Below are 25517 nucleotides of genomic sequence, written 5' to 3'. Positions count from 1 at the left end.
TGAAGAGGGGGGTGGGTCAACTATGGCATATCAAATAGCTGATTAAACAGCATGATCATTACACATGTGCACCTTGTGCTGGGGACAATAAAAGGCAACTCTAAAAGTGTGCAGTTGTCACAACTCAATGCCACAGAGGTCTTAAGTTGAGGGAGTGTACAATTGGCATGCTGACTGCAAAAATGTCCACCAAAGCTGTTGCCAGAAAATGTGATGTTAATTTCCTTACCATAAGTCATTGTAGAGAATTTGGCAGTACATCCAACCGGCCTCAGAACCGCAGGTGTCGTGTAGTTTGCTGATGTCAACGTTGTGAACAGAGTGCCCCATGGTGGCAGTGGGGTTATGGTATGGGCAGGCATAAGCTACGGACAACGAACACCATTGCATTTTATTGATGGCAATTTGAATGAACAGAGATACCATGGGGAGATCCTGAGGCCCATTGTTGTGCCATTCATCCACCACCATCACCTCATGTTTCAGCATGATAAAGCACGGCCCCATGTTGCAAGGATCTGTACACAATTACTGGAAGTTGAAAATGTCCCAGTTCTTCCATTCTCACCAGACACGTCACCCATTGAGTATGTTTGGATGCTGTGGCTCGACGTGTACGACGACGCGTTCCAGTTCCTGCCCATATCCAGGAACTTCAGTCATTGAAGAGGAGTGGGAGCACATTCCACAATCAACAGCCTGATCAACTCTATGTGAAGGAGATGTGTCGCGCTGCTTGAGGCAAATGGTGGTCACACCAGATACTGACTGGTTCTCTGATCCACGCCCCTGCTTTTCTGTTTTGTTTTTGTAAGGTACCTGTGACCAACAGATGCATATCTGTATTCCCAGTCAAGTGAAATCCATAGATTAGGTCCCGATGAATTTATTTCCTTTGACTGACTTTCTTAGAGTTCATATAACTGTAAATCTTTGAAATTGTTGCAAGTTACATGTAAGGAAGTTTCACAAGACTGTAGCAATAGCTTGGCACATGAGTATTATTAGAATATGGCAAATTATTGCGTTTGATCCATGCGGGTTTTCACGGGCTACCAGAGGCATGAAACATCACTGGGAGGGCTACCAGAGGCATGAAATATCACTGGGAGGGCTACCAGAGTCATGACACATCACTGGGAGGGCTACCAGAGGCATGAGACATCACTGGGAGGGCTACCAGAGGCCTGAGACATCACTGGGAGGGCTACCAGAGGCCTGAGACATCACTGGGAGGGCTACCAGAGGCATGAAACATCACTGGGAGGGCTACCAGAGGCATGAAACATCACTGGGAGGGCTACCAGAGTCATGACACATCACTGGGAGGGCTACCAGAGGCCTGAGACATCACTGGGAGGGCTACCTGAGGCATAAAACATCACTGGGAGGGCTACGAGAGGCATAAAACATCACTGGGAGGGCTACCTGAGGCCTGAGACATCACTGCGAGGGCTACCAGAGTCATGACACATCACTGGGAGGGCTACCAGAGTCATGACACATCACTGGGAGGGCTACCAGAGTCATGACACATCACTGGGAGGGCTACCAGAGTCATGACACATCACTGGGAGGGCTACCAGAGGCATGAAACATCAGTGAGAGGGCTACTGACCTCCTCCGGAGGGAGTCAGGTGCACAGGCAGCACAAGTCTCATCTTTTAACCAATCAGAGCAGCTCTTTTGCCAATACCTGGGTAAAACATCAGAATTAGGCTGACTAAACGCAGCCAAAGTAAAATAAATCATCTGTCAAATAACTTGCACACAAGGAGGGATCAGGAACTCTGGTCACAATGCGTAGACAGTGGATAAGAGACATTTTAATACCATGTGGAGACACTTTTCTGAAAATGTGGGACAATCAGAATGTGTCCAAGAAGAAGACACAGGAGATGCCAGCTATCAACAAAGCTTATGACAGAGGTGCAGGACAACAACTCACAGGCCAGACAGGATATGATTATTTATTGCATAAAATACTACATAAAAAAAGCAACAAATGGTCTGAATAATCCTGAAGTGAAGCTGTGCAGAGCTGAGTGGTCAGATGATCTGTGGAATAGAAACAGTCACTTGACTATGATTGGTGGACAGTCACTTGTCTGGAAACTGTCTGTTCTCCTTGTGCCTGTGTGGAATGTGGGCCCCCCCCCCCACCGGAACTGGTTCTGGGCAGGTCCATCATCTTCCTGGTAGAACTGGTTCCACTAGTCCAGTCAGGGACGGTGTGTGGCAGTAAGGGTGAGTAAGGCATGTCCAGTCTCACGTCCCTCTGCCCACGTCGTGGTAGTACAGGTTAGCACAGAGACACAGCAGCATGATGGAGGCCAGCATGTAGTAGATTAACTTCCTGAACTTGGGATCCAAGTCCCCCTGCCGGTACCAGACAATCTACAGGAGGAAGACGACAGTCAGCCTCACCTCTGCCGGTACCCAACCCCAACCCACGTCCCCCTGCCGGTACCCAACCCCAACCCACGTCCCCCTGCCGGTACCCAACCCCAACCCACGTCCCCCTGCCGGTACCCAACCCCAACCCACGTCCCCCTGCCGGTACCCAACCCCAACCCACGTCCCCCTGCCGGTACCCAACCCCAACCCACGTCCCCCTGCCGGTACCCAACCCCAACCCACGTCCCCCTGCCGGTACCCAACCCCAACCCACGTCCCCCTGCCGGTACCCAACCCCAACCCACGTCCCCCTGCCGGTACCCAACCCCAACCCACGTCCCCCTGCCGGTACCCAACCCCAACCCACGTCCCCCTGCCGGTACCCAACCCCACGTCCCCCTGCCGGTACCCAACCCCACGTCCCCCTGCCGGTACCCAACCCCAACTCCCCCTGCCGGTACCCAACCCCACGTCCCCCTGCCGGTACCCAACCCCACGTCCCCCTGCCGGTACCTAACCCCAAGTCCCCCTACCGGTACCCAAGCCTAACCCCAAGTCCCCCTGCCGGTACCTAACCCCAAGTCCCCCTGCCGGTACCCCACCCAAAGTCCCCCTGCCGGTACCCAAACCTAACCCCAAGTGCCCCTGCCGGTACCCAAACCTAACCCCAAGTCCCCCTGCCGGTACCCAAACCCAACCCCAAGTCCCCCTGCCGGTACCCAACCCCACGTCCCCCTGCCGGTACCTAACCCCAAGTCCCCCTACCGGTACCCAAGCCTAACCCCAAGTCCCCCTGCCGGTACCTAACCCTAACCCCAAGTCCCCCTGCCGGTACCCCACCAAAAGTCCCCCTGCCGGTACCCAACCCAAAGTCCCCCTGCCGGTACCCAACCCCAAGTCCCCCTGCCGGTACCCAACCCCAAGTCCCCCTGCCGGTACCCAAACCTAACCCCAAGTCCCCCTGGTAGAACTGGTTCCACTAGTCCAGTCAGGGACGGTGTGTGGCAGTAAGGGTGAGTAAGGCATGTCCAGTCTCACGTCCCTCTGCCCACGTCGTGGTAGTACAGGTTAGCACAGAGACACAGCAGCATGATGGAGGCCAGCATGTAGTAGATTAACTTCCTGAACTTGGGATCCAAGTCCCCCTGCCGGTACCAGACAATCTACAGGAGGAAGACGACAGTCAGCCTCACCTCTGCCGGTACCCAACCCACGTACCCCTGCCGGTACCCAACCCTAACCCCACGTCCCCCCTGCCGGTACCCAACCCCACGTCCCCCTGCCGGTACCCAACCCCAACCCACGTCCCCCTGCCGGTACCCAACCCCAACCCACGTCCCCCTGCCGGTACCCAACCCCAACCCACGTCCCCCTGCCGGTACCCAACCCCAACCCACGTCCCCCTGCCGGTACCCAACCCCAACCCACGTCCCCCTGCCGGTACCCAACCCCACGTCCCCCTGCCGGTACCCAACCCCACGTCCCCCTGCCGGTACCCAACCCCACGTCCCCCTGCCGGTACCCAACCCCACGTCCCCCTGCCGGTACCCAACCCCACGTCCCCCTGCCGGTACCCAACCCCACGTCCCCCTGCCGGTACCCAACCCCACGTCCCCCTGCCGGTACCCAACCCCACGTCCCCCTGCCGGTACCCAACCCCACGTCCCCCTGCCGGTACCCAACCCCAAGTCCCCCTGCCGGTACCCAACCCACGTCCCCCTGCCGGTACCCAACCCACGTCCCCCTGCCGGTACCCAACCCCACGTCCCCCTGCCGGTACCCAACCCCACGTCCCCCTGCCGGTACCCAACCCCACGTCCCCCTGCCGGTACCCAACCCCACGTCCCCTGCCGGTACCCAACCCCACGTCCCCCTGCCGGTACCCAACCCCAACTCCCCCTGCCGGTACCCAACCCCACGTCCCCCTGCCGGTACCTAACCCCAAGTCCCCCTACCGGTACCCAAGCCTAACCCCAAGTCCCCCTGCCGGTACCTAACCCCAAGTCCCCTGCCGGTAACCCACCCAAAGTCCCCCTGCCGGTACCCAAACCTAACCCCAAGTGCCCCTGCCGGTACCCAAACCTAACCCCAAGTCCCCCTGCCGGTACCCAAACCCAACCCCAAGTCCCCCTGCCGGTACCCAACCCCACGTCCCCCTGCCGGTTCCCAACCCCACCCCCACGTCCCCTGCCGGTTCCCAACCCCACCCCCACGTCCCCCTGCCGGTTCCCAACCCCACCCCCACGTCCCCCTGCCGGTTCCCAACCCCACCCCCACGTCCCCCTGCCGGTTCCCAACCCCACCCCCACGTCCCCCTGCCGGTTCCCAACCCCACATTCCCCTGCCAGTACCCCACCCCACGTCCCCCTGCCGGTACCCAACCCAACCCCCCCTGCCGGTACCCAACCCAACCCCCCCTGCCGGTACCCAACCCCACCTCCCCCTGCCGGTACCCAACTCACGTCACCCTGCCGGTACCCAACACGTCCCCCTGCCGGTACCTAACCGTAACCCACGTCCCCCTACCAGTACCAGAAGATCTACAGGAGGGAGATATTTATCCTCTTCAGACCCAAAGAAAGCAGTGTGTACTCACCAGCACCATGGCCGAGCCGCAGGTCAGCAGGATACAGAAAGCCAAGAAGACGTTGAGTGGCCAGGGAGGCAACGAGGGGAACAGGAATGAACTGATCACTGTTACCTAGGGAACACAATCACCACCTAACTGATCAAATTGAAACAACAAGACAAAAGGCCCCTCAAATCAGTGGGTGATCTGGTAAGTGGGTGATCTGGTCAGCATGAAACTACCAGGACCAGCAGAGACACACCTCTCACAGTATGGACCTACCAGGACCAGCACACACTGTGGAGAACCTGAAACAATCACATCCTCACCCCTCATTGGAGGACCTGAAATATTTCAAGTATATATTCACTCCACCCTTCAGAAGGCCACAGATCACCCTTCAGAAGGCCACAGATCACCCTTCAGAAGGCCACAGATCACCCTTCAGAAGGCCACAGATCACCCTTCAGAAGGCCACAGATCACCCTTCAGACAGCCACAGATCACCCTTCAGACAGCCACAGATCACCCTTCAGACAGCCACAGATCACCCTTCAGAAGGCCACAGATCACCCTTCAGAAGGCCACAGATCACCCTTCAGACAGCCACAGATCACCCTTCAGACAGCCACAGATCACCCTTCAGAAGGCCACAGATCACCCTTCAGAAGGCCACAGATCAACCCATCTTTCCCAGTATATCATCATTCTACCATTTCCTCTCCCAATTCCCTTTTTTTACTAGGCAAGTTAAGAACAAATCCCAATTTCCTGATATCTAATTGGTAGTTACAGTCTTGTCTCATCGCTGCAACTCCCGTACGGACTCGGGAGAGGCGAAGGTCGAGAGCCATGCGTCCTCCGAAACACAACCCAACCAAGCCGCACTGCTTCTGAAGCCTGCAACACCAATGTGTCGGAGGAAACACCATACACCTGACGACCTGGTCAGGGTGCACTGCACCCGGCCCGCCACAGGAGTCGCTAGTGCGCGATGAGACAAGGATATCCCTCCCGGCCAACGCTGGGCCAATTGTGCATCGCCCCATGGACCTCCCGGTCATGGCCGGCTGCGACAGAGCCTGGGCTCGAACCCAGAATCTCTGGTGGCACAGCGAGCACTGCGATGCAGTGCCTTTGACCACTGCACCACCCGGGAGGAACCAAGAACACATTCTTATTTACAATGACAACCTAGGAACAGTGGGTTAACTGCCTTGTTCAGGGGCAGAACAACAGATGTTTACCTTGTCAGCTCTGGGACTCTATCCAGCAACCTTTCGGTAACTAGCACAACGCTCTAACCACTAGGCTAGTGTAGTCATTCATGTTTAACAGTATTACTGTACAGAGTGAGTCCAACTTGTGTGACTTGTTAAGCACATTTTTACTCCTGAACTTATTTAGGCCATAACAAAGTGGTTGAAAACGTACAAAACATTCCAGCTTCTCATTCTCTATAAAAATTTGTAAAAAATGTCTAAAAACACAATACCGTTATGGGGTATTGTGTGTAGGTCAGTGACACAAAACTTTGAATGTAATCTATTTTAAATTCAGGCTGTAACAACATGTGGAGACAGTCCAGGGGTACTTACTACAACGAGCAGGGATGTCAGTCCTCCAACCACCAGGTTGATGGCTCTGTCCTGCAAGGGAAAGAGGACATTACATGAGAGAAGCCAATAACACACTGTGGCGGTCATGACATTTTGTCAGCCAGTTAGTCATGCAAAAGACTGCTGGTCTCACGGTAATTGACCGTTAATTAACATAAACATGTTTAGCATCTCCAGGCCTCCACACATACAAGCCACTGATTGAAACATCTACATTTTGAAAAGTCTAATAAATATATTTTAATAAACACCGTCACAATAAATCCATTATTGATTTTAGACAGGTTAAAAGAAACATGATGAAGAAAATGTATTTCAGAAGGACAGAATATGAGTTGGTCTACTATATGTTATCTGGCTATGCTCTGTCATAGGCTGTAGGCTTGTTCATTGAGCTGACAAGATATGCTTATAAGTCCCCCGTCATTGTTTTACATATGATTTTATTGTAGGAAGAATATAATTTAGCTGAATAACATAGAAAAGGATATTTTTCCCATTCCGGAGCAGAGCCACATGTAAAAGTGTTCACTTGAAACAGATCCTATGCCCCAGATTGAGTTATTCGAAACAGATCCTATGCCCCAGATTGAGTTATTCGAAACAGATCCTATGCCCCAGATTGAGTTATTCGAAACAGATCCTATGCCCCAGATTGAGTTATTCGAAACAGATCCTATGCCCAGATTGAGTTATTCGAAACAGATCCTATGCCCCAGATTGAGTTATTCGAAACAGATCCTATGCCCCAGATTGAGTTATTCGAAACAGATCCTATGCCCCAGATTGAGTTATTCGAAACAGATCCTATGCCCCAGATTGAGTTATTCGAAACAGATCCTATGCCCCAGATTGAGTTATTCGAAACAGATCCTATGCCCCAGATTGAGTTATTCGAAACAGATCCTATGCCCCAGATTGAGTTATTCGAAACAGATCCTATGCCCCAGATTGAGTTATTCGAAACAGATCCTATGCCCCAGATTGAGTTATTCGAAACAGATCCTATGCCCCAGATTGAGTTATTCGAAACAGATCCTATGCCCCAGATTGAGTTATTCGAAACAGATCCTATGCCCCAGATTGAGTTATTCGAAACAGATCCTATGCCCCAGATTGAGTTATTCGAAACAGATCCTATGCCCCAGATTGAGTTATTCGAAACAGATCCTATGCCCCAGATTGAGTTATTCGAAACAGATCCTATGCCCCAGATTGAGTTATTCGAAACAGATCCTATGCCCCAGATTGAGTTATTCGAAACAGATCCTATGCCCCAGATTGAGTTATTCGAAACAGATCCTATGCCCCAGATTGAGTTATTCGAAACAGATCCTATGCCCCAGATTGAGTTATTCGAAACAGATCCTATGCCCCAGATTGAGTTATTCGAAACAGATCCTATGCCCCAGATTGAGTTATTCGAAACAGATCCTATGCCCCAGATTGAGTTATTCGAAACAGATCCTATGCCCCAGATTGAGTTATTCGAAACAGATCCTATGCCCCAGATTGAGTTATTCGAAACAGATCCTATGCCCTATTTTTTTTTCTACCTTTATTTAACCAGGTAGGCCAGTTGAGAACAAGTTCTCATTTACAACTGCAACCTGGCCAAGATAAAGGAAAGCAGTGCGACATAAACACAGAGTTACACATGGAATAAACACACAGTCCATAACACAATAGGAAAAATATATATATACAGTGTTTGCAAATGGGGTAAGATTAGGGAGTTAAGGCAATAAATAGGCCATAGTGGCGAAGTAATTACAATATAGCAATTAAACACTGGAGTGATAGATGTATAGAACATGAATGTGCAAGTAGAGATACTGGGGTGCAAAGGAGTTAAAAAAATAATTTATACAGTATAGGGATGAGGTAGTTGGATGGGCTATTTACAGATGGGCTGTGTACAGGTGCAGTGATCTGTGAGCTGCTCTGACAGCCGATGCTTAAAGCTAGTGAGGGAGATATGAGTCTCCAGCTTCAGTGATTTCTTTTGCAATTCGTTCCAGTCATTGGCAGCAAAGAACTGGAAGAAAAGGCGGCCAAAGTAGGAATAGGCTTTGGGGGTTACCAGTGAAATATACCTGCTGGAGCGTGTGCTACGGGTGGGTGCTGCTATGGTGACCAGTGAGCTGAGATAAGGCGGGGCTTTACCTAGCAGAGACTTATAGATTACCTGCAGCCAGTGGGTTTGGCGAGGAATATGAAGCGAGGGCCAGCCAACGAGAGCATGCAGGTCGCAGTGGTGGGTAGTATATTGGGCTTTGGTGACAAAACGGATGGCACTGTGATAGACTACTCAGAAAATTGGATGTAGAGTGTTGGAGTCTATTTTATCGCCGAAGTCAAAGATCGGTAGGGTGGTCAGTTTTACGAGATTGTGTTTGGCAGCATGAATGAAGGATGCTTTATTGTGAAATAGGAAGCCGATTCTAGATTTAATTTTATATTGGAGATGCTTAATGTGAGTCTGTAGGGAGAGTTTACAGTCTAACCAGACACCTAAGTATTTGAAGTTGTCCACATATTCTAAGTCAGAACCGTCCAGAGTAGTGTTGCTGGACGGGCGGGCAGGTGCGGGCAGCGATCGGTTGAAGACATTGCATTTAGTTTTACTTGCATTTAAGAGCAGTTGGAGGCCACGGAAGGAGAGTTGTCTGGCATTGAAGCTCGTCTGGAGGTTAGTTAACGGTGTCCAAAGAAGGGCCAGAAGGACACAAAATGGTGTCACTAGCAGAAAGAGCGACACAAAATGGTGTCATCTGCGTAGAGGTGGATCAGATAATCACCAGCAGCAAGAGCGACATTATTGATGTATACAGAGAAAAGAGTCGGCCCGAGAATTGAACCCTGTGGCACCCCCATAGAGACTGCCAGAGGTCCAGACAACAGGTCCTCTGATTTGACACACTGAACTCCGTCTGAGAAGTAGTTGGTGAAACAGGCGAAGCAGTCATTTGAGAAACCAAGGCTGTTAAGTCTGCCGATAAGAATGTGGTGATTGATGGAGTCGAAAACCTCGGCCAGGTCTATGAAGACGGCTGCACAGTATTGTCTTTTGTCGATGGCTGTTATGATATCGTTTAGGACCTTGAGCATGGCTGAGGTGCACCCATGACCAGCTCGGAAACCAGATTGCATAGCGGAAAAGGTACTGTGGGATTCGAAATGGTCGGTGATCTGTTTGTTAACTTAGCTTTCGAACACCTTAGAAAGGCAGGGTAGGATAGATATAGGTCTGTAACAGTTTGGGTCTAGAGTGTCTCCCCCTTTGAAGAGGGGGATGACCGTGGCAGCTTTCCAATCTTTGGGGATCTCAGACGATACGAAAGAGAGGTTGAACAGGCTAGTAATAGGGGTTGCAACAAATGCGGCAGATCATTTAAAAAAAGAGAGGGTCCAGATTGTCTAGCCCGGCAGATTTGTAGGGGTCCAGATTTTGAAACTCTTTCAGGACATCAGCGATCTGGATTTGGGTGAAGGAGAAATGGAGGTTTGGGCAAGTTGCTGTGGGGGGTGCAGGTCTCTTAGAGTAGGGGTAGCCAGGTGGAAAGCATGGCCAGCTGTCGAAAAATGCTTATTGAAATTCTCAATTATAGTGGATTTATCAGTGGTGACAGTGTTTCCTAGCCTCAGTGCAATGGGCAGCTGGGAGGAGGTGCTCTTATTCTCCATGGAATTTACAGTGTCCCAGAACTTTTTGGAGTTTGTGCTATAGGATGCAAATTTCTGTTTGAAAAAGCCAGCCTTTGCTTCCCTAGATGCCTGTGTATATCGGTTCCTAACTTCCCTGAAAAGTTGCATATCGCGGGGGCTATTCGATGCTAATGCAGAACGCCACAGGATGTTTTTGTGCTGGTCAAGGGCAGTCAGGTCTGGAGTGAACCAAGGACTATATCTGTTCCTGGTTCATTTTTTAAAAAATGTTTAAGATGGTGAGGAAAGCACTTTTAAAGAATAACCAGACATCTTCTACTGTCGGAATGAGGTCAATATCCTTCCAGGATTCCTGGGCCAGGTCGATTAGAAAGGCCTGCTCACTGAAGTGTTTTAGGGAGCGTTTGACAGTGATGAGGGGTGGTCGTTTGACCGCAGACCCATTACAGACGCAGGCAATGAGGCAGTGATCGCTGAGATCCTGGTTGAAGACAGCAGAGTTGTATTTAGAGGGCAGGTTGGTCAGGATGATATCTATGAGGGTGCCCGTGTTTACAGATTTGGGGTTGTACCTGGTAGGTTCATTGACAATTTGTGTGAGATTGAGGGCATCAAGCTCAGATTGTAGGATGGCCGGGGTGTTAAACATGTCCCAGATTAGGTCACCTAACAGTACAAGCTCTGAAGATGGCTCGGGGGGGGGCAATCAATTTACATATGGTGTCCAGGGCACAGCTAGGGGCATAAGGTGGTCTATAACAAGCAGCAACGGTGAGACTTGTTTCTGGTAAGGTGGATTTTTAGAAGTAGAAGCTCAAATTGTTTGGGCACAGACCTGGATAGTATGATAGCATGAACACTGCAGGCTGTCTCTGCAGTAGATTGCAACTCCGCCCCTTTATCAGTTCTGTCTTGTCGGAAAATGTTATAGTTAGAGATGGAAATTTCAAGATTTTTGGTGTCCTTCCTAAACCAGGTTTCAGACACGGCTAGGACATCCTGGTTGGCAGAGTGTGCTAAAGCAGTGAGTAAGACAAACTTAGGGAGGAGGCTTCTGATGTTAACATGCATGAAACCAAGGCTTTTATGGTTACAGAAGTCAGCAAATGATAGCGCCTGGGGAATGGGAGTGGAGCTAGACACTGCAGAGCCTGGATTAACCTCCACATCACCAGAGGAACAAAGGAGGAGTAGGATAAGGGTACGGCTAAAGGCTAAAATAACTGATCGTCTAGTACGTTCAGAACAGAGTAAAGGGAGCAGATTTCTGGGCATGGTAGAATAGATTCAAAGCATAATGTACAGCCACAGGTATGGTAGGATGTGAATACAGTGGAGGTCAACCTAGGCATTGAGTGACGATGAGAGGTTTTGTCTCTAGAGACATTTAGACCAGGTGAGGTCACTGCATGTGTGGGAGGTGAAACAAAAGGGCTAGCTAAGGCATATTGAGTTATTTGGAACAGGTCCTATACCCTAGGTTCAGTTATTTGAAACAGGTCCTATGCCCTAGGTTCAGAGTTATTTGGAACAGGTCCTATGCCCTAGGTTCAGAGTTATTTGGAACAGGTCCTATGCCCTAGGTTCAGAGTTATTTGGAACAGGTCCTATACCCTAGGTTCAGTTATTTGGAACAGGTCCTATACCCTAGGTTCAGAGTTATTTGGAACAGGTCCTATGCCCTAGGTTCAGAGTTATTTGGAACAGGTCCTATGCCCTAGGTTCAGAGTTATATGGAACAGGTCCTATACCCTAGGTTCAGAGTTATTTGGAACAGGTCCTATACCCTAGGTTCAGAGTTATTTGGAACAGGTCCTATACCCTAGGTTCAGAGTTATTTGGAACAGGTCCTATACCCTAGGTTCAGAATTATTTGGCAACTGTAGTTTTGAATGATACAAACCTTAGAATGACCTAGAAAAACAACACATATGGGCTGCTTGATGTGACTAGGCTGTTGATAATTTGAGAACATTGCAGAGAAAGCTTGCCCTCTGTTCCTTGCCTAAGGCTACACATGCGGTTCTCTCATCAACTGATCATATTGTCACCCAACTGACTATTCGCAATTTCATCTGGTCTTTACTAATACGGTGCATTTGGAAAGTATTCAGACCCCTCAACTTTTTCCACACGACAAAGCATAAAACAGGTATTGGAAATATAACATTTACATTAGTATTCAGACCCTTTACTCAGTACTTTGTTGAAGCACCTTTGGCAGCAATTACAGCCTCGAGTCTTCTTGGGTCTGACGCTACAAGCTTGGCACACCTGTATTTAGGGAGTTTCTCCCATTCTTCTCTGCAGATCCTCTCAATCTCTGTCAGGTTGGATGGGGGAGCATTGCTGCACAGCTATTTTCTGGTCTCTCCAGAGATGTTCAAATCGGGTTCAAGTCTAGGCTCTGGCTGGGCCACTCATGGACATTGAGACTTGTCCAGAAGTTGCACCTTCGCCCCAGTCTGAGGTCCTGAGCAGGTTTTCCTCAAGGTACCTCCATTCATCTTTCCCTCAAGCCTGACGTCCCCACAGCATGATGCTGCCACCACCATGCTTCGCAGTAGGTATGGTGACAGGTTTCCTCCAGACATGATGCTTGGCATTCAGGCCAAAGAGTTCAATCTTGGTTTCATCAAACCAGAGAATCTTGTTTCTCATGGTCTGAGTCTTTAGGTGCCTTTTACTGAGGAGTGGCTTCCGTCTGACCAACCTACCATAAAGGCCTGATTGGTGGAGTTCTGCAGAGAAGGTTGTCCATCTTGAAGGTTCTCCCATGTCCACAGAGGAACTCTAGGTGATCTGTCAGTGACCATCTGGGTTTTTATTTTTTTTAACCTTTATTTTACTAGGCAAGTCAGTTAAGAACAAATTCTTATTTTCGATGACGGCCTAGGAACAGTGGGTTAACTGCCTGTTCAGGGGCAGAACGACAGATTTGTACCTTGTCAGCTCGGGGATTCGAACTTGCAACCTTTCGGTTACTAGTCCAATGCTCTAACCACTAGGCTACCCTGCCGCCCCAGGTTCTTGGTCACCTCCTTGACCAAGGCTCTTCTCCCTCGATTGCTCAGTTTGGCCAGGCGGCCAGCTCTAGGAAGAGTCTTTGTGGTTCCAAACTTCTTCCATTTAAGAATGATGGAGGCCACTGTTCTTGGAGCCTTCAGTGCTGCAGAAATGTTTGGGTACCCTTCCCCAGATCTGTGTCTCGACACAATCCTCTCTCTACGGACAATTCCTTCAACCTCGTGGCTTGGGTTTTGCTCTGACATGCACTGTCAACTGTGGGACCGTTCTCTCCCAGACTCATGGATAGACATGTTGGAGTATAGGCTCGACCAGTTATGTACCAAAGACATCTTAAATCAGTTTTTTTTAAATGTTTTTCTGCCATGTGCAATATGCGATATGTATTGTATAACAGCACAATCATTATTTTAATTCATTTTTTGGGGGGGGTGGGGGCTCATATACAGGCCTATGAATGAGCTGTCAGATGGTCTATGGGTGTTCTGAATTAATCATCACCTTAGAAAGCACTGTCCATTTCATTGTGTTGGGCTTTGGAACAGCATCCACAACGACCATGTTATACACTGGTTCAACCTGCTGTTGAACTTCTTTCTTCAAATTGATCATCACAGTGAGGTGAGTTGTAAAAGCATGATACTGTTGTGATGATAAGTGTTTGATTGTCATTGATGTCAGAGTGGTTAGAGGGACATGGAGCCATTAGGACCTGATGGTTAGAGGGACATGGAGCCATTAGGACCTGATGGTTGTTAGTGAGTTAGGTACTACCAACGCATGTCCAGAGTGCAGAAGAGGAGACTGAAGACTGTGGGTGTGGCGGTAATATGGTCACCGCAACAGCCGTACACACACACAGCAGGCGTACCCGAGCAGAGGTTTCTCCAAACAGCAGTCTGTTGTCAAGGCCGCTGGTGCCATATGTTCTGGTGGTGAAATCATTGGTAGTGAAGTCATCCATGGCTCAGCAGCTCCACCCCATGGACACACAGAGGAACTGCATGCTAGTGGCTCCACAGGGGCAGGCCTTACCGGACAGGAAGCAGGGCCAGCCAACCAGATGCCTGACCTGAAGGGTGGGAGGAATAGGAGATGGAAGTTAATAGCCTGTCCCTCACCCCATAAAGGGACTGGCTAAAACACCCCCTCCCCTACTTCCCTTTCTGATTCCCCCTATTACTCTACCTCCTCTCTCTCCTTGATCCCCTCTCATCTCTGCCCCCAGCCCAATCCCAAATCCCCCCCTAGACGTTGTGTCATGTTTCTTCTCTATCCCAGCTCCACCCTAGCTCCAGCCCAGCTCTACCCTAGCTCCAGTCCAGCTCTACCCTAGCTCTATTCTAGCTCAGCTCTACCCCACCCTAGCTCTACCCTAGCTCTAGCCCAGCTCTACCCCAGCCCTAGCTCTACTCTAGCTCTACCCTAGCTCTAGCCCAGCCCTAGCTCTAGCCCAGCCCTACCCCTAGCCCAGCAGTATGTTAATGCATGGTGCAGAAGACCATTCTAGGCCAGCTCTACCCTAAGCCCTAGCTCTAGCCCTATCCCAGCCCTACCCTAGCTCTAGCCTAAGCCCTAGCCCAGCTCTACCCTAGCTCTAGCCCTATCCCAGCCCTTCCCTAGCTCTAGCCCTATCCCAGCCCTACCCTAGCCCAGCAGTATGTTACTGCACGGTGCAGAAGACCATTCTAGGCCAGCTCTACCCTAAGCCCTAGCCCAGCTCTACCCTAGCTCTAGCCCTATCCCAGCCCTACCCTAGCTCTAGCCTAAGCCCTAGCCCAGCTCTTCCCTATCCCAGCCCTACCCTAGCCCAGCTCTAGCCCAGCAGTATGTTACTGCACGGTGCAGAAGACCATTCTAGGCCAGAGAGCAGAGACTGTTTGCTGTTGCAACAACATTCTGGGTGAAAAGGCAGAGCCTCCAGCTCCATCCCAGCCTGGGCTACATAACACATCATAACCCTAAGAGCTGCTGCATGGGATCATGTGAACAGCTACACTGAAAACAACAGCAATCCCCCAACCGGAGTCTAAATGGCCTTGCTAGTTACAAACATTTTTATATATATATAATTTTTTTAAACCTTTATTTAACTAGGCAAGTCAGTTAAATATTTTATTTGACAATGACGGCCTACCGGGGAACAGTGGGTTAACTGCCTTGTTCAGGGGCAGAATGACAGATACCTGCCTCCCCAACCGCCGGGCTACCTGTCGCCCCAACCTGCCGGGCTACCTGCCGCCCCAACCTGCCGGGCTACCTGCCACCCCAAATCAAATCAAATTGTATTTGTCACATACACATGGTTAGCAGATGTTAATACGAGTGTAGCTAAATGCTTGTGCTTCTAGTTCTGACAATGCAGTAGTAACTAGAGGTCGACCGATTAATCGGAATGGCCGATTAATCAGGGCCGATTTCAAGTTTTCATAACAATCGGAAATCTGTATTTTTGGGCGCCGATTTGCTGATTTAATTAAAAAAAGATATCTTTATTTAACTAGGCAAGTCAGTTAAGAACACATTCTTATTTTCACTGACGGCCTAGGAACGGTGGGTTAACTGCCTCGTTCAGGGGCAGAACGACAGATTTTCCCCTTGTCAGCTCGGGGGATCCAATCTTGCAACCTTACATTTAACTAGTCCAACACAATAACGACCTGCCTCTCTCTCGTTGCACTCCACAAGGAGCCTGCCTGTTACGCGGATGCAGTAAGCCAAGGTAAGTTGCTAGCTAGCATTAAACTTCTTATAAAAAACAATTATGATCACTAGTTAACTACACATGGTTGATATTACTAGATATTATCTAGCGTGTCCTGCATTGCATATAATCTGACTGAGCATACAAGCATACAAGTATCTAAGTATCTGACTGAGCGGTGGTAGGCAGAAGCAGGCGCGTAAACATTCATTCAAACAGCACTTTAGTGCGTTTTGCCAGCAGCTCTTCGTTGTGAGTCAAGCATTGCGCTGGTTATGACTTCAAGCCAATCAACTCCCGAGTTGAGGCTGGTGTAACCGAAGTGAAATGTCTAGCTAGTTAGCGTGCGCTAATAGCGTTTCAAACGTCACTCGCTCTGAGACTTAACGCTGCTTCGATGGTGGCTGTTGTCGTTGTGTTGCTGGTTCGAGCCCAGGGAGGAGCGAGGAGAGGGACGGAAGCTATACTGTTACACTGGCAACACTAAAGTGCCTACAAGACATCCAATAATCAAAGGTTAATGAAATTCAAATGGTAGAGAGGGAAATAGTCCTATAATAACGACAACCTAAAACTTCTTACCTGGGGATATTGAAGACTCATGTTAAAAGGAACCAACAGCTTTCGTATGTTCTCATGTTCTGAGTGTAACGGATGTGAAACTGCTAGCTAGTCAGCGGTGGTGCGCGCTAAATAGCGTTTCAATCGGTGACGTCACTTGCTCTGAGACCTTGAAGTAGTGGTTCCGGGCCTTTTGTGGAGCGATGGGTAACGATGCTTCGTGGGTGACTGTTGATGTGTGCAGAGGGTCCCTGGTTCGCACCCGGGTATGGGCGAGGGGACGGTCTAAAGTTATACTGTTACATGAGCAAGGAACTTAAACGTTAGCTTTCTTACATAGCACATATTGCACTTCTACTTCTCCAACACTTTGTTTTTGCATTATTTAAACCAAATTGAACATGTTTCATTATTTACTTGAGGCTAAATTGATTTTATTGATGTATTATATTAAGTTAAAATACGTGTTCATTCAGTATTGGGAAACCAACCGGGCTAGGACATACGGGAAACCAACCGGGCTAGGACATACGGGAAACCAACCGGGCTAGGACATACGGGAAACGAACTGACGAGGATATACGGGAAACCATACGGGCTAGGACATACGGGAAACCAACCGGCTAGGACATACGGGAAACCAACCGGGCTAGGACAAACGGGAAACCAACCGGGCTAGGACAAACGGGAAACCAACTGGGCTAGGACATACAGGAAACCAACCGGGCTAGGACATATGGGAAACCAACCGGGCTAGGACATACGGGAAACCAACCAGGCTAGGACATACGGGAAACCAACCGGGCTAGGACATACGGGAAACCAACCGGGCTAGGACATACGGGAAACCAACCGGGCTAGGACATACGGGAAACCAACCGGGCTAGGACATACGGGAAACCAACCGGGCTGGAAACATACGGGAAACCAACCGGGCTGGGACATACGGGAAACCAACCGGGCTAGGACATACGGGAAACCAACCGGGCTAGGACATACGGGAAACCAACCGGGCTAGCTAAATCACTTGTAAATAGTCGGCTAACAGCTGGTAGTCGTTAGGCTTGCTAGCTAGTTTAGCTGTGTTGGGCGCTGACCTCGCAGATCTTAATTTAACATTCATTTTAAACACTCATCAAAGCTCACAAAACATATCTACGAGTTTAATAGAAGACGGCTAGCTAGTAAGCCTGCTGGTTATCTAACGGCAGTTTGTTACTGATAGCATGTCCGCTAACAATAACACTACTAGGACGGCTCCAATCAGCTGCTCAAAACACCTATTTCAAAGGTTGAACCAAACGTCTACTTTGTTTCAATGTACTTACGTGTCAGAGCATAATAAGAGGTTGTGTTTCAGATGAATATGTGTCAACTACTTGTCACTTATCCAGTGACTCCAAAACTTCCAGGAGCAAAATGATTCTGATCGGCTCAACCAGAAATTACAGCCGGGCAGCTTAAAGGGAACGTGACAGTACTCTTAAAGGCAAAATATCTTATTACAGCGGTACACATTTCGGCAAGAGTTGACATGATTCAATACAGTGTACTAACCTATTTCACATGCATTAATGGGTCTGTTTTAATTGATTTGATGAGTGTAGATTAATGCAAACCTTTTTTAGGGACACCATTCTGCAGAAATGTTTGTGGTAATCCCAGTGGTGGAAAAAGTACCCAATTTGTCATACTTGAGTTAAATTTTTTTATTTTAATTTATTTAACTAGGCAAGTCAGTTAAGAACTAATTCTTATTTACAATGACGGCCTAGGAACAGTGGGTTAACTGCCTGTTCAGGGGCAGAACGACAGATTTGTACCTTGTCAGCTCGGGGGTTTGAACTTGCAACCTTCCGGTTACTAGTCCAACGCTCTAACCACTAGGCCGCACCGTAAAAGTATAGATACCTTAATACCTTAAGTAAAAGTCACCCAGTAAAATACTACTTGAGTAAAAGTCTAAAAGTATTTGTTTTTAAATATACTTAAGTATCAAAAGTACATTTCATTGCTAAAATATACTTAAATATCAAAAGTAAAAGTATAAATTGTTGTTTTGAAAATGTATGGATAGCCAGGGGCACACTCCAACACTCAGACATTATTTACAAAACATACATGTGTTTAGTGAGTCCGCCAGAACATACCCAGTAGGGATGACCACGCATTCTCTTGATAAGTGTGTAAATTTCACAATTTTCCTGTTCTGCTAAGCATTCAAAATGTAAGGAGTGCTTTGGGTTGTCAGGGAAAATGTATGGAATAAAAAGTACAATATTGTCTTTAGGGATGTAGTGAAGTAAAAGTTGTAAAAAATATGAATAGTAAAGTACAGATACCCAGAAAAACTACTTAAGTAGAACTTTCCAGTAATTTTACTGAAATACTTTACACCAGTGGAAAATCCAGTCGTTATCTTCATATCATATGAATGATCATTGTAGACTTGTAAGTATATTCGTCAGGACCAATACTTAACCCAAATAGTTGGGTTAACTGTCATACCAGTTCAGCTCTCAGTCCACTCTAACTGAGCCCCATATCCCCCACAGGAGTACCCAGGAGGATGCAACTTTACACAACATTCATATAGAAATTTATGTTTATAGAATAACCATGAATGTCATGCAGCAGAACATGTGCTCAGCAGCTCTATGTTGTATTTGGGAGTACTGGTATATATATGTGAATCATAGTTAGTGTACTGGTATGTGAATATCCCTGTTAGGGGGTCAGACTTTAGGTATTTTATTTTGTTGACGGTAATCCCAGTCCTCATACTAACGTCACAATATCACATGATGAGGGTGTGATAGCCCCAGTCTATAATCCCCTCTCACACAGTTCAATAGTTCATCTGGATCCACAACAAAACACTAATCAAAAGGACCCTTTATAACACACACATACCTCCCATCACAGGTTCACACACATCAGACAGCTTTAGCCTCACACCCTTTATTCAGTGAACTGGTCAACATTCCACAGCTGGGATGGTGCTGCCTTCCTTCCTACAAACGTCTTCTTCAAAAACATGTCAAAAGATATTCAAAATGGAAAAGAGATTGCTGGACACTCCTGACTTAATATGCATAGACCTTCACTTTATGGACTTCCCGGTCTTCACATTCTCTTTTTCTGTTGTAGTAATAGAATGTGTTGTCTCGACGCTGAAGCTTTTTCACAAACCCAGTCTCAGGCCACCTGTCGATCTAAGACAAAGAAGCAATGCCACAGTGACACATTCATCTTGTAGTGAACCAACTGTCAGTGGCAATGCTTTTAGCCAGTGATAAGGATTCATTTAAGTTGTTTACCAAGTCAACTTGCTTTACTTGTTTGTATTCCAGTTCATCTCTGTAGCCTGCCTGTTGGAATCTGTATAAGTTCTCCACCTCGTCAGTCCATTGTTTGGCTCTGCTCATGGACTTTGGCGTTGCGTTGCCATCTAAGTAGGCTGCACAAGACATTATGCTGCAGAGAGGATGTCCACAGGCGACCTACAGGAGCAAATAGTGGGCTCAGTTAGACAAGTTCAAGTATCTCTATATACTGACATGGCAGTCATGGACACTGAAATACATAAAGGAAAACTAAATAAACAATAAAACACCATTTTAAAAGAATGGCAATTACATAGTAGGTTATATGGGGAGGGGCATCCTGAATATGAATTAGGTGGCAGAAGTAGGGTAAGGCTGATTTTCTATTTCTCCCCGTCCTCCTGTCCTGGGGGATAGAGAGCAGATGGGTGCAGCAGGTGGTTCTGCCTACCACTTGTAAGATAGCCAGTCTCGATACAGGAAATAGTAGAGGGGAGAGCAGGCAGAACTGCTCTCTTAATTCTTACACACTAACCATCTTATTGCCGAAAACATTTTATCTATACATTTCTTAAGCTGATTTCAGTTTTAATATTCGTGCCCGAAACCAATCGAATTGAATTTGCACAGTAACGTTGCCAAACGTACAGTAGCTAACTAGCTAACGCCAATATTTGAATTAAACTTGCTAGCACTAGCTTCAGGCTATGATATAATATAGAAGTCACAGTTAGAAAATAGACTGAATCTGGCTAGCTAGCTATACATTTGTTACTCAATTTGATTAAGTAGCTGATACCACATGTTACTTACAGCTGAACGGGGCAAAACTCACAGATCCAAGAGATGATGACGAGGAGGCTTGTCTTTAGTTGCCTAGCAACCCAATATTCCTTCCTCCCTTCCCTCCTTCCTTCCTTCTTCTTCTTCTTCTTCTTCTTCTTCTTCTTCTTCTTCTTCTTCTTCTTCTTTAACAATGTGTTGTTATGGTAATTGTCTACTGGTAGCACAGATATATGCTAGCAACCCAACCTTCCTTCCTTCCTTCTTCTTCTTCTTCTTTAACAATGTGTTGTTATGGTAATACTGGTAGCACAGATATATGCTAGCAACCCAACCTTCCTTCCTTCTTCTTCTTTAACAAGGTGTTGTTATGGTAATACTGGTAGCAAAGATAAATGCTGGCAACGTAGTTATTGTGAGCAGGTTTAAATTCAGATACAATGCTGACAGTGGAAACGTTTTGGCTCCCATCCACTAGGTGGCTTAGCTAACGGCAGCTATTCAAGTATCCCGACCAAAATGCGCCGAAATGTCAGCTAGTCAACGAGTGGGTTGAAGTTGAGGAAATTATTGGAGCTAATCTTCAGTCCAAATGAGTTCGTTCGCGGGTCGCATGAAGGAGTATCCCAACATGTCGCTGGATCGGTTTGACAGGGAGAATCTACATGCAAGGGCTTATTTTTTATCTCACTGCCACAAAGGTAAAGAAAGACTCTTTGAGATACAGTGAGAGCCAAACAGCAGTTAGCTAAAGATACCTAGCCAGTATGTGCTCTTAACTGGCACACAGTGGACATGTAACTAGCTAACGTTAGCTCTACTTACATCATGTATTTTCTGCAGATCACATGAAGGGGCTGAAGGGGCCTCTATTGAAAAGAAAGCTGAAATTCAGGTGATATCACGTTTTATTTTGATGGTGTGAAAGTTCAGTGAAACAAAGGATGGCTAACTGATGTTGAAGGTCTAACGTTACTGTCTTTGTTCCAGTCTGACAGTCAAACTGTACTGTTAATTTGTTCCAGTCTGACAGTCAAACTGTACTGTTCATTTGTTCCAGTCTGACAGTCAAACTGTACTGTTCATTTGTAACTAAGGAACTGTTGCTGAGCAATCCAAAATATGCCTTCTGGGAAGATCACATAGTAAGTAGTTAATTGTCAAAAATCTTAGTTATGGACCTATTGCTAGGCAAAATTTGTTTTGTGTAATTTTGATGTGCTTCTGTTTGTCTAGGTTGCTTTGGAACTGGAGAGTCCCACACTAATCACTTTAATAGACGAGGCTTCAGGAGAGGTACGACACCGGTTCATCATTACAACATATATAGGGTCATAAGGGCTGATCGCTGTTAGTTTGCTATATGACTGACTCTTTGATGACTGATATTGTGTGTGGGTGTGTGTCCACAGAAAGAAGAACTTGTGGTGACTCTGCTTCCTGCAGGTCACTGTCCAGGCTCGGTCATGTGAGTATTGTGTGTGCGTGCATGTATGTGTGCTTATGTGGTATCACCTAGCTTGTGTTTGTGGTATCACCTAGCTTGTGTGTGTTTCTGGTAATATGACGTATCACCTAGCTTGTGTGTGTTAGTTAGACTTGGGTGATATACTGCGTTCTGGGGTATTTAGAAATAGCGACAGTGTGATATTTTTGGGGGTGAGGGCCCTCTAACGCTCTGAGCCTCGCGGGGGTGCATGCTACGCCACTGTTTCTAACTATCATTTCCCTAGCTAAGATGTACTGACTAAATGATCTCAGGGGTGCAACTCAATATTACAAAGGTGAGTGTACAAACAATAAGAACACCTTCCTAATATTGAGTTGCCTCCCCCCCCAATTTGTTGGGGCGTGGACACTACAAGATGTCAAAAGCTTTCCACAGGGAAGCTGACCCAATGATTCCCACAGTTGTGTCAAGTTGGCTGGATGTCCTCTGGGTGGTGGACCATTCTTGATACACAAAGGAAACTGTTGAGTGTGAGAAACCCAGCAACGTTGCAGTTCTTGACTCAAACTGCTGCGCTTGGCACCTACTACCATATGCCATTCAAAGGCACTTAAATCTCTTGTCTTTCCCATTCACCCTCTGAATGGCACACATACACAATCCATGTCTCAAAAATCCTTCTTTAACACGTCTCCTCCCCTTCATCAACACTGATTGAAATGGATTTAACAAAGTGACAGTAATACGGGATCATAGCTTTCACCTGGTCAGTCTGTCATGGAAAGAGCAGGCGTTCTTAATGTTTTGTGTACAGGCGCACCGGTTTGCGTCAAGAACAGTTTCCCGTGTGTATCAAGAACTAGTACTGTGTTATTTGTATATATTAGTACCAGTCACAGTTTGGACACCGACTCATTCAAGGTGTTTTCTTTATTTTCACTATTTTATACATATATACATTATACATATATACATTATACATTATACATATATACATTATACATATATACATTATACATATATACATTATACATTATACATATATACATTATACATATATACATATATACATTATACATATATACATATATACATTATACATTATACATATATACATTATACATATATACATTATACATTATACATATATACATTATACATATATACATTATACATATATACATTATACATATATACATTATACATTATACATATATACATTATACATATATACATATATACATTATACATATATACATATATACATTATACATTATACATATATACATTATACATATATACATTATACATATATACATTATACATATATACATTATACATATATACATTATACATATATACATTATACATATATACATTATACATATATACATTATACATATATACATTATACATATATACATTATACATGTATACATTATACATTTATACATATATACATTATACATATATACATTATACATATATACATTATACATATATACATTATACATATATACATTATACATTATACATATATACATTATACATATATACATTATACATTTATACATTATACATATATACATATATACATATATACATTATACATATATACATTATACATATATACATTATACATATATACATTATACATATATACATTATACATATATACATTATACATTATACATATATACATTATACATATATACATTATACATATATACTTTATACATTGTAAAATAGTGAAGACATCAAAACTATGAAACAACACAATCAAAAAAGTGTTAAACAAATCAAAATATATATTTTAGATTCTTCAAAGTAACCTGCCTTTGACAGATTTGCACACTCTTGGCATTCTCTCAACCAGCTTCACCTGGAATGCTTCTCCAACAGTCTTGAAGGAGTTCCCACATATGCTGAGCACTTGTTGGCTGCTTTTGCTTCACTCTGCAGTCCAACTCATCCCAAACCATCTCAATTGGGTTGAGGTCTGTTGATTGTGGAGGCCAGGTCATCTGATGCAGCACTCCATCACTCTCCTTCTTGGTCAAATAGCCCTTCCACAGCTTGGAGATGTTTTGGGTCATTGTCCTGTTGAAAAACAAATGATATTCCCCTAAGCGCAGACCAGATGGGATGGCGTATCATTGCAGAATGCTGTGGTAGCCATGCTGATTAAGTGTGCATTGAATTCTAAATAAATCACAAACCAGATGGGATGGCGTATCACTGCAGAAGCTGTGGTTGCCATGCTGATTAAGTGTGCCTTGAATTCTAAATAAATCACAGACAGTGTCACCAGCAAAGCACCATCAGACCACCTCCTCCATGCTTCACGGTGGGAACCACACATGCGGAGATCATCCGTTCACCTACTCAGCGTCTCACAAAGACACGGCGGTTGGAACCAAAAATACAAAATTTGGACTCATCAGCCCAAAGGACAGATTTCCACCAGTCTAATGTCCATTGCTTGTGTTTCTTGGCCCAATCAAGTCTCTTATTATTATTGATGTCATTTAGTAGTGGTTTCTTTGCAGCAATTCGACCATGAATGCCTGATTCGGGGTGGCAGGTAGCCTAGTGGTTAGTGTTGGGCCATTAACCGAAAGGTTGGTGGATTGAATCACCGAGCTGCCCCTGAACAAGGCAGTTAACCCACTGTTCCCCGATAGGCTGTCATTGAAAATAAGAAGTTGTTCTTAACTGACTTGCCTAGTTAAATAAAAATGAAAAAAATCACGTAGTCTCCTCTGAACAGTTGATGTTGAGATGTGTCTGTTACTTGAACTCTGTGAAGCATTTGTTTTGGCTGCAATTTCTGAGGCTGGTAACTCTAATGAACTTATCCTCTGCAGCAGAGGTAACTCTGGGTCTTCCTTTCCTGTGGTGGTCCTCATGAGAGCCAGTTTCATCATTGCGCTTGATGGTTTTTGCGTCTGCACTTGAAAAATGTTCAAAGTACTTTACATTTTCTGGATTGTCTGACCGTCATGTCTTAAAGTAATGTCGATCATTTCTCTTTGCTCATTTGAAATGTTCTTGCCAAAATATAGACTCTTTTACCAAATAGGGCTATGTTCTGTATACCACCCCTACCTTTTCACAACACAACTGATTGGCTCAAATGCATTAACACTTAACAAGGCACACCTGTTGATTTAAATGGATTCCAGGTGACTACCTCATGAAACTGGTTGAGAGAATGCCAAGAGTGTGCAATGCTGTCATCAAGGCAAAGGGTGGCTACTTTGAAGAATCTCAAACTTTTTTTGGTTTCTACATGATTCCATATGTGTTATTTCATAGTTGTGATGTCTTCACTATTATTCTACAATGTAGAAAATAGTAAAAATAAAGAAAAACCCTGGAATGAGTAGATTTGTCCAAATTTTTTACTGGC

The 25517-nt window shown here is 46.1% G+C and overlaps 2 protein-coding genes and 1 long non-coding RNA gene across 7 annotated transcripts in view; 1 reads left to right on the top strand and 2 right to left on the bottom strand.

The window, feature by feature from the left end:
- Positions 1-1806: 1806 nt before the first annotated feature.
- LOC116360604 (transmembrane protein 243-like) lies at positions 1807-18008 on the bottom strand. Of its 2 annotated transcripts, XR_004207033.1 has the most exons (6): positions 17875-18008; positions 14153-14353; positions 6565-6615; positions 4994-5098; positions 3359-3560; positions 1807-2195 (listed from the first exon to the last, which is right to left on the bottom strand). XR_004207033.1 is itself a non-coding variant. In XM_031815527.1 (5 exons), the coding sequence occupies exons 2-5, from the start codon at positions 14243-14245 to the stop codon at positions 3432-3434; spliced, it is 378 nt and encodes a 125-aa protein (XP_031671387.1). In that variant the 5' UTR covers positions 14246-14353; positions 17875-18008; the 3' UTR covers positions 3242-3431. The 2 variants fall into 2 exon arrangements, 1 of the variants encoding a protein (XP_031671387.1); XM_031815527.1 differs by lacking the exon at positions 1807-2195 and having other exon boundaries at positions 3242-3560.
- Positions 18009-18909: 901 nt separating this feature from the next.
- On the bottom strand, positions 18910-21101 carry LOC116360545 (uncharacterized). The gene is made up of 3 exons (XR_004207014.1): positions 20686-21101; positions 19867-20049; positions 18910-19761 (listed from the first exon to the last, which is right to left on the bottom strand). It is a non-coding gene; the product is annotated as an uncharacterized LOC116360545 (long non-coding RNA).
- The window catches only part of LOC109880350 (protein artemis), a 30194-nt gene continuing 25454 nt past the window's right edge, over positions 20778-25517 (top strand). For 2 of the 4 annotated variants that reach the window (XM_031815267.1, XM_031815266.1), the window contains exons 1-5: positions 21227-21356; positions 21499-21550; positions 21716-21800; positions 21892-21951; positions 22068-22123. In XM_031815267.1, coding sequence (XP_031671127.1) covers positions 21248-21356; positions 21499-21550; positions 21716-21800; positions 21892-21951; positions 22068-22123 — 362 coding nt within the window. In that variant the 5' untranslated portion in view covers positions 21227-21247. Of the gene's footprint in view, positions 21357-21498; positions 21551-21715; positions 21801-21891; positions 21952-22067; positions 22124-25517 lie in introns of all 4 variants that reach the window. The other 2 variants (XM_031815265.1, XM_031815268.1) reach the window with 2 other exon arrangements.

Source organism: Oncorhynchus kisutch, unplaced genomic scaffold, assembly GCF_002021735.2.
Source record: "Oncorhynchus kisutch isolate 150728-3 unplaced genomic scaffold, Okis_V2 Okis09a-Okis19a_hom, whole genome shotgun sequence".
Taxonomy (NCBI): Eukaryota; Metazoa; Chordata; class Actinopteri; order Salmoniformes; family Salmonidae; genus Oncorhynchus; species Oncorhynchus kisutch.
This window is presented reverse-complemented; position numbering and strand designations above follow the sequence as displayed.

Excerpts from the sequence above, each read along its gene's own strand:
- LOC116360604 (XM_031815527.1), bottom strand. The coding sequence starts at position 14,245 with ATGGATGACTTCACTACCAATGATTTCACCACCAGAACATATGGCACC. Across the intron at positions 6,616-14,152 it reads TTGGAGAAACCTCTGCTCGG|GACAGAGCCATCAACCTGGT; the intron begins GTACGCCTGCTG and ends TTTCCCTTGCAG. Across the intron at positions 5,099-6,564 it reads TGACATCCCTGCTCGTTGTA|GTAACAGTGATCAGTTCATT; the intron begins GTAAGTACCCCT and ends TGTGTTCCCTAG.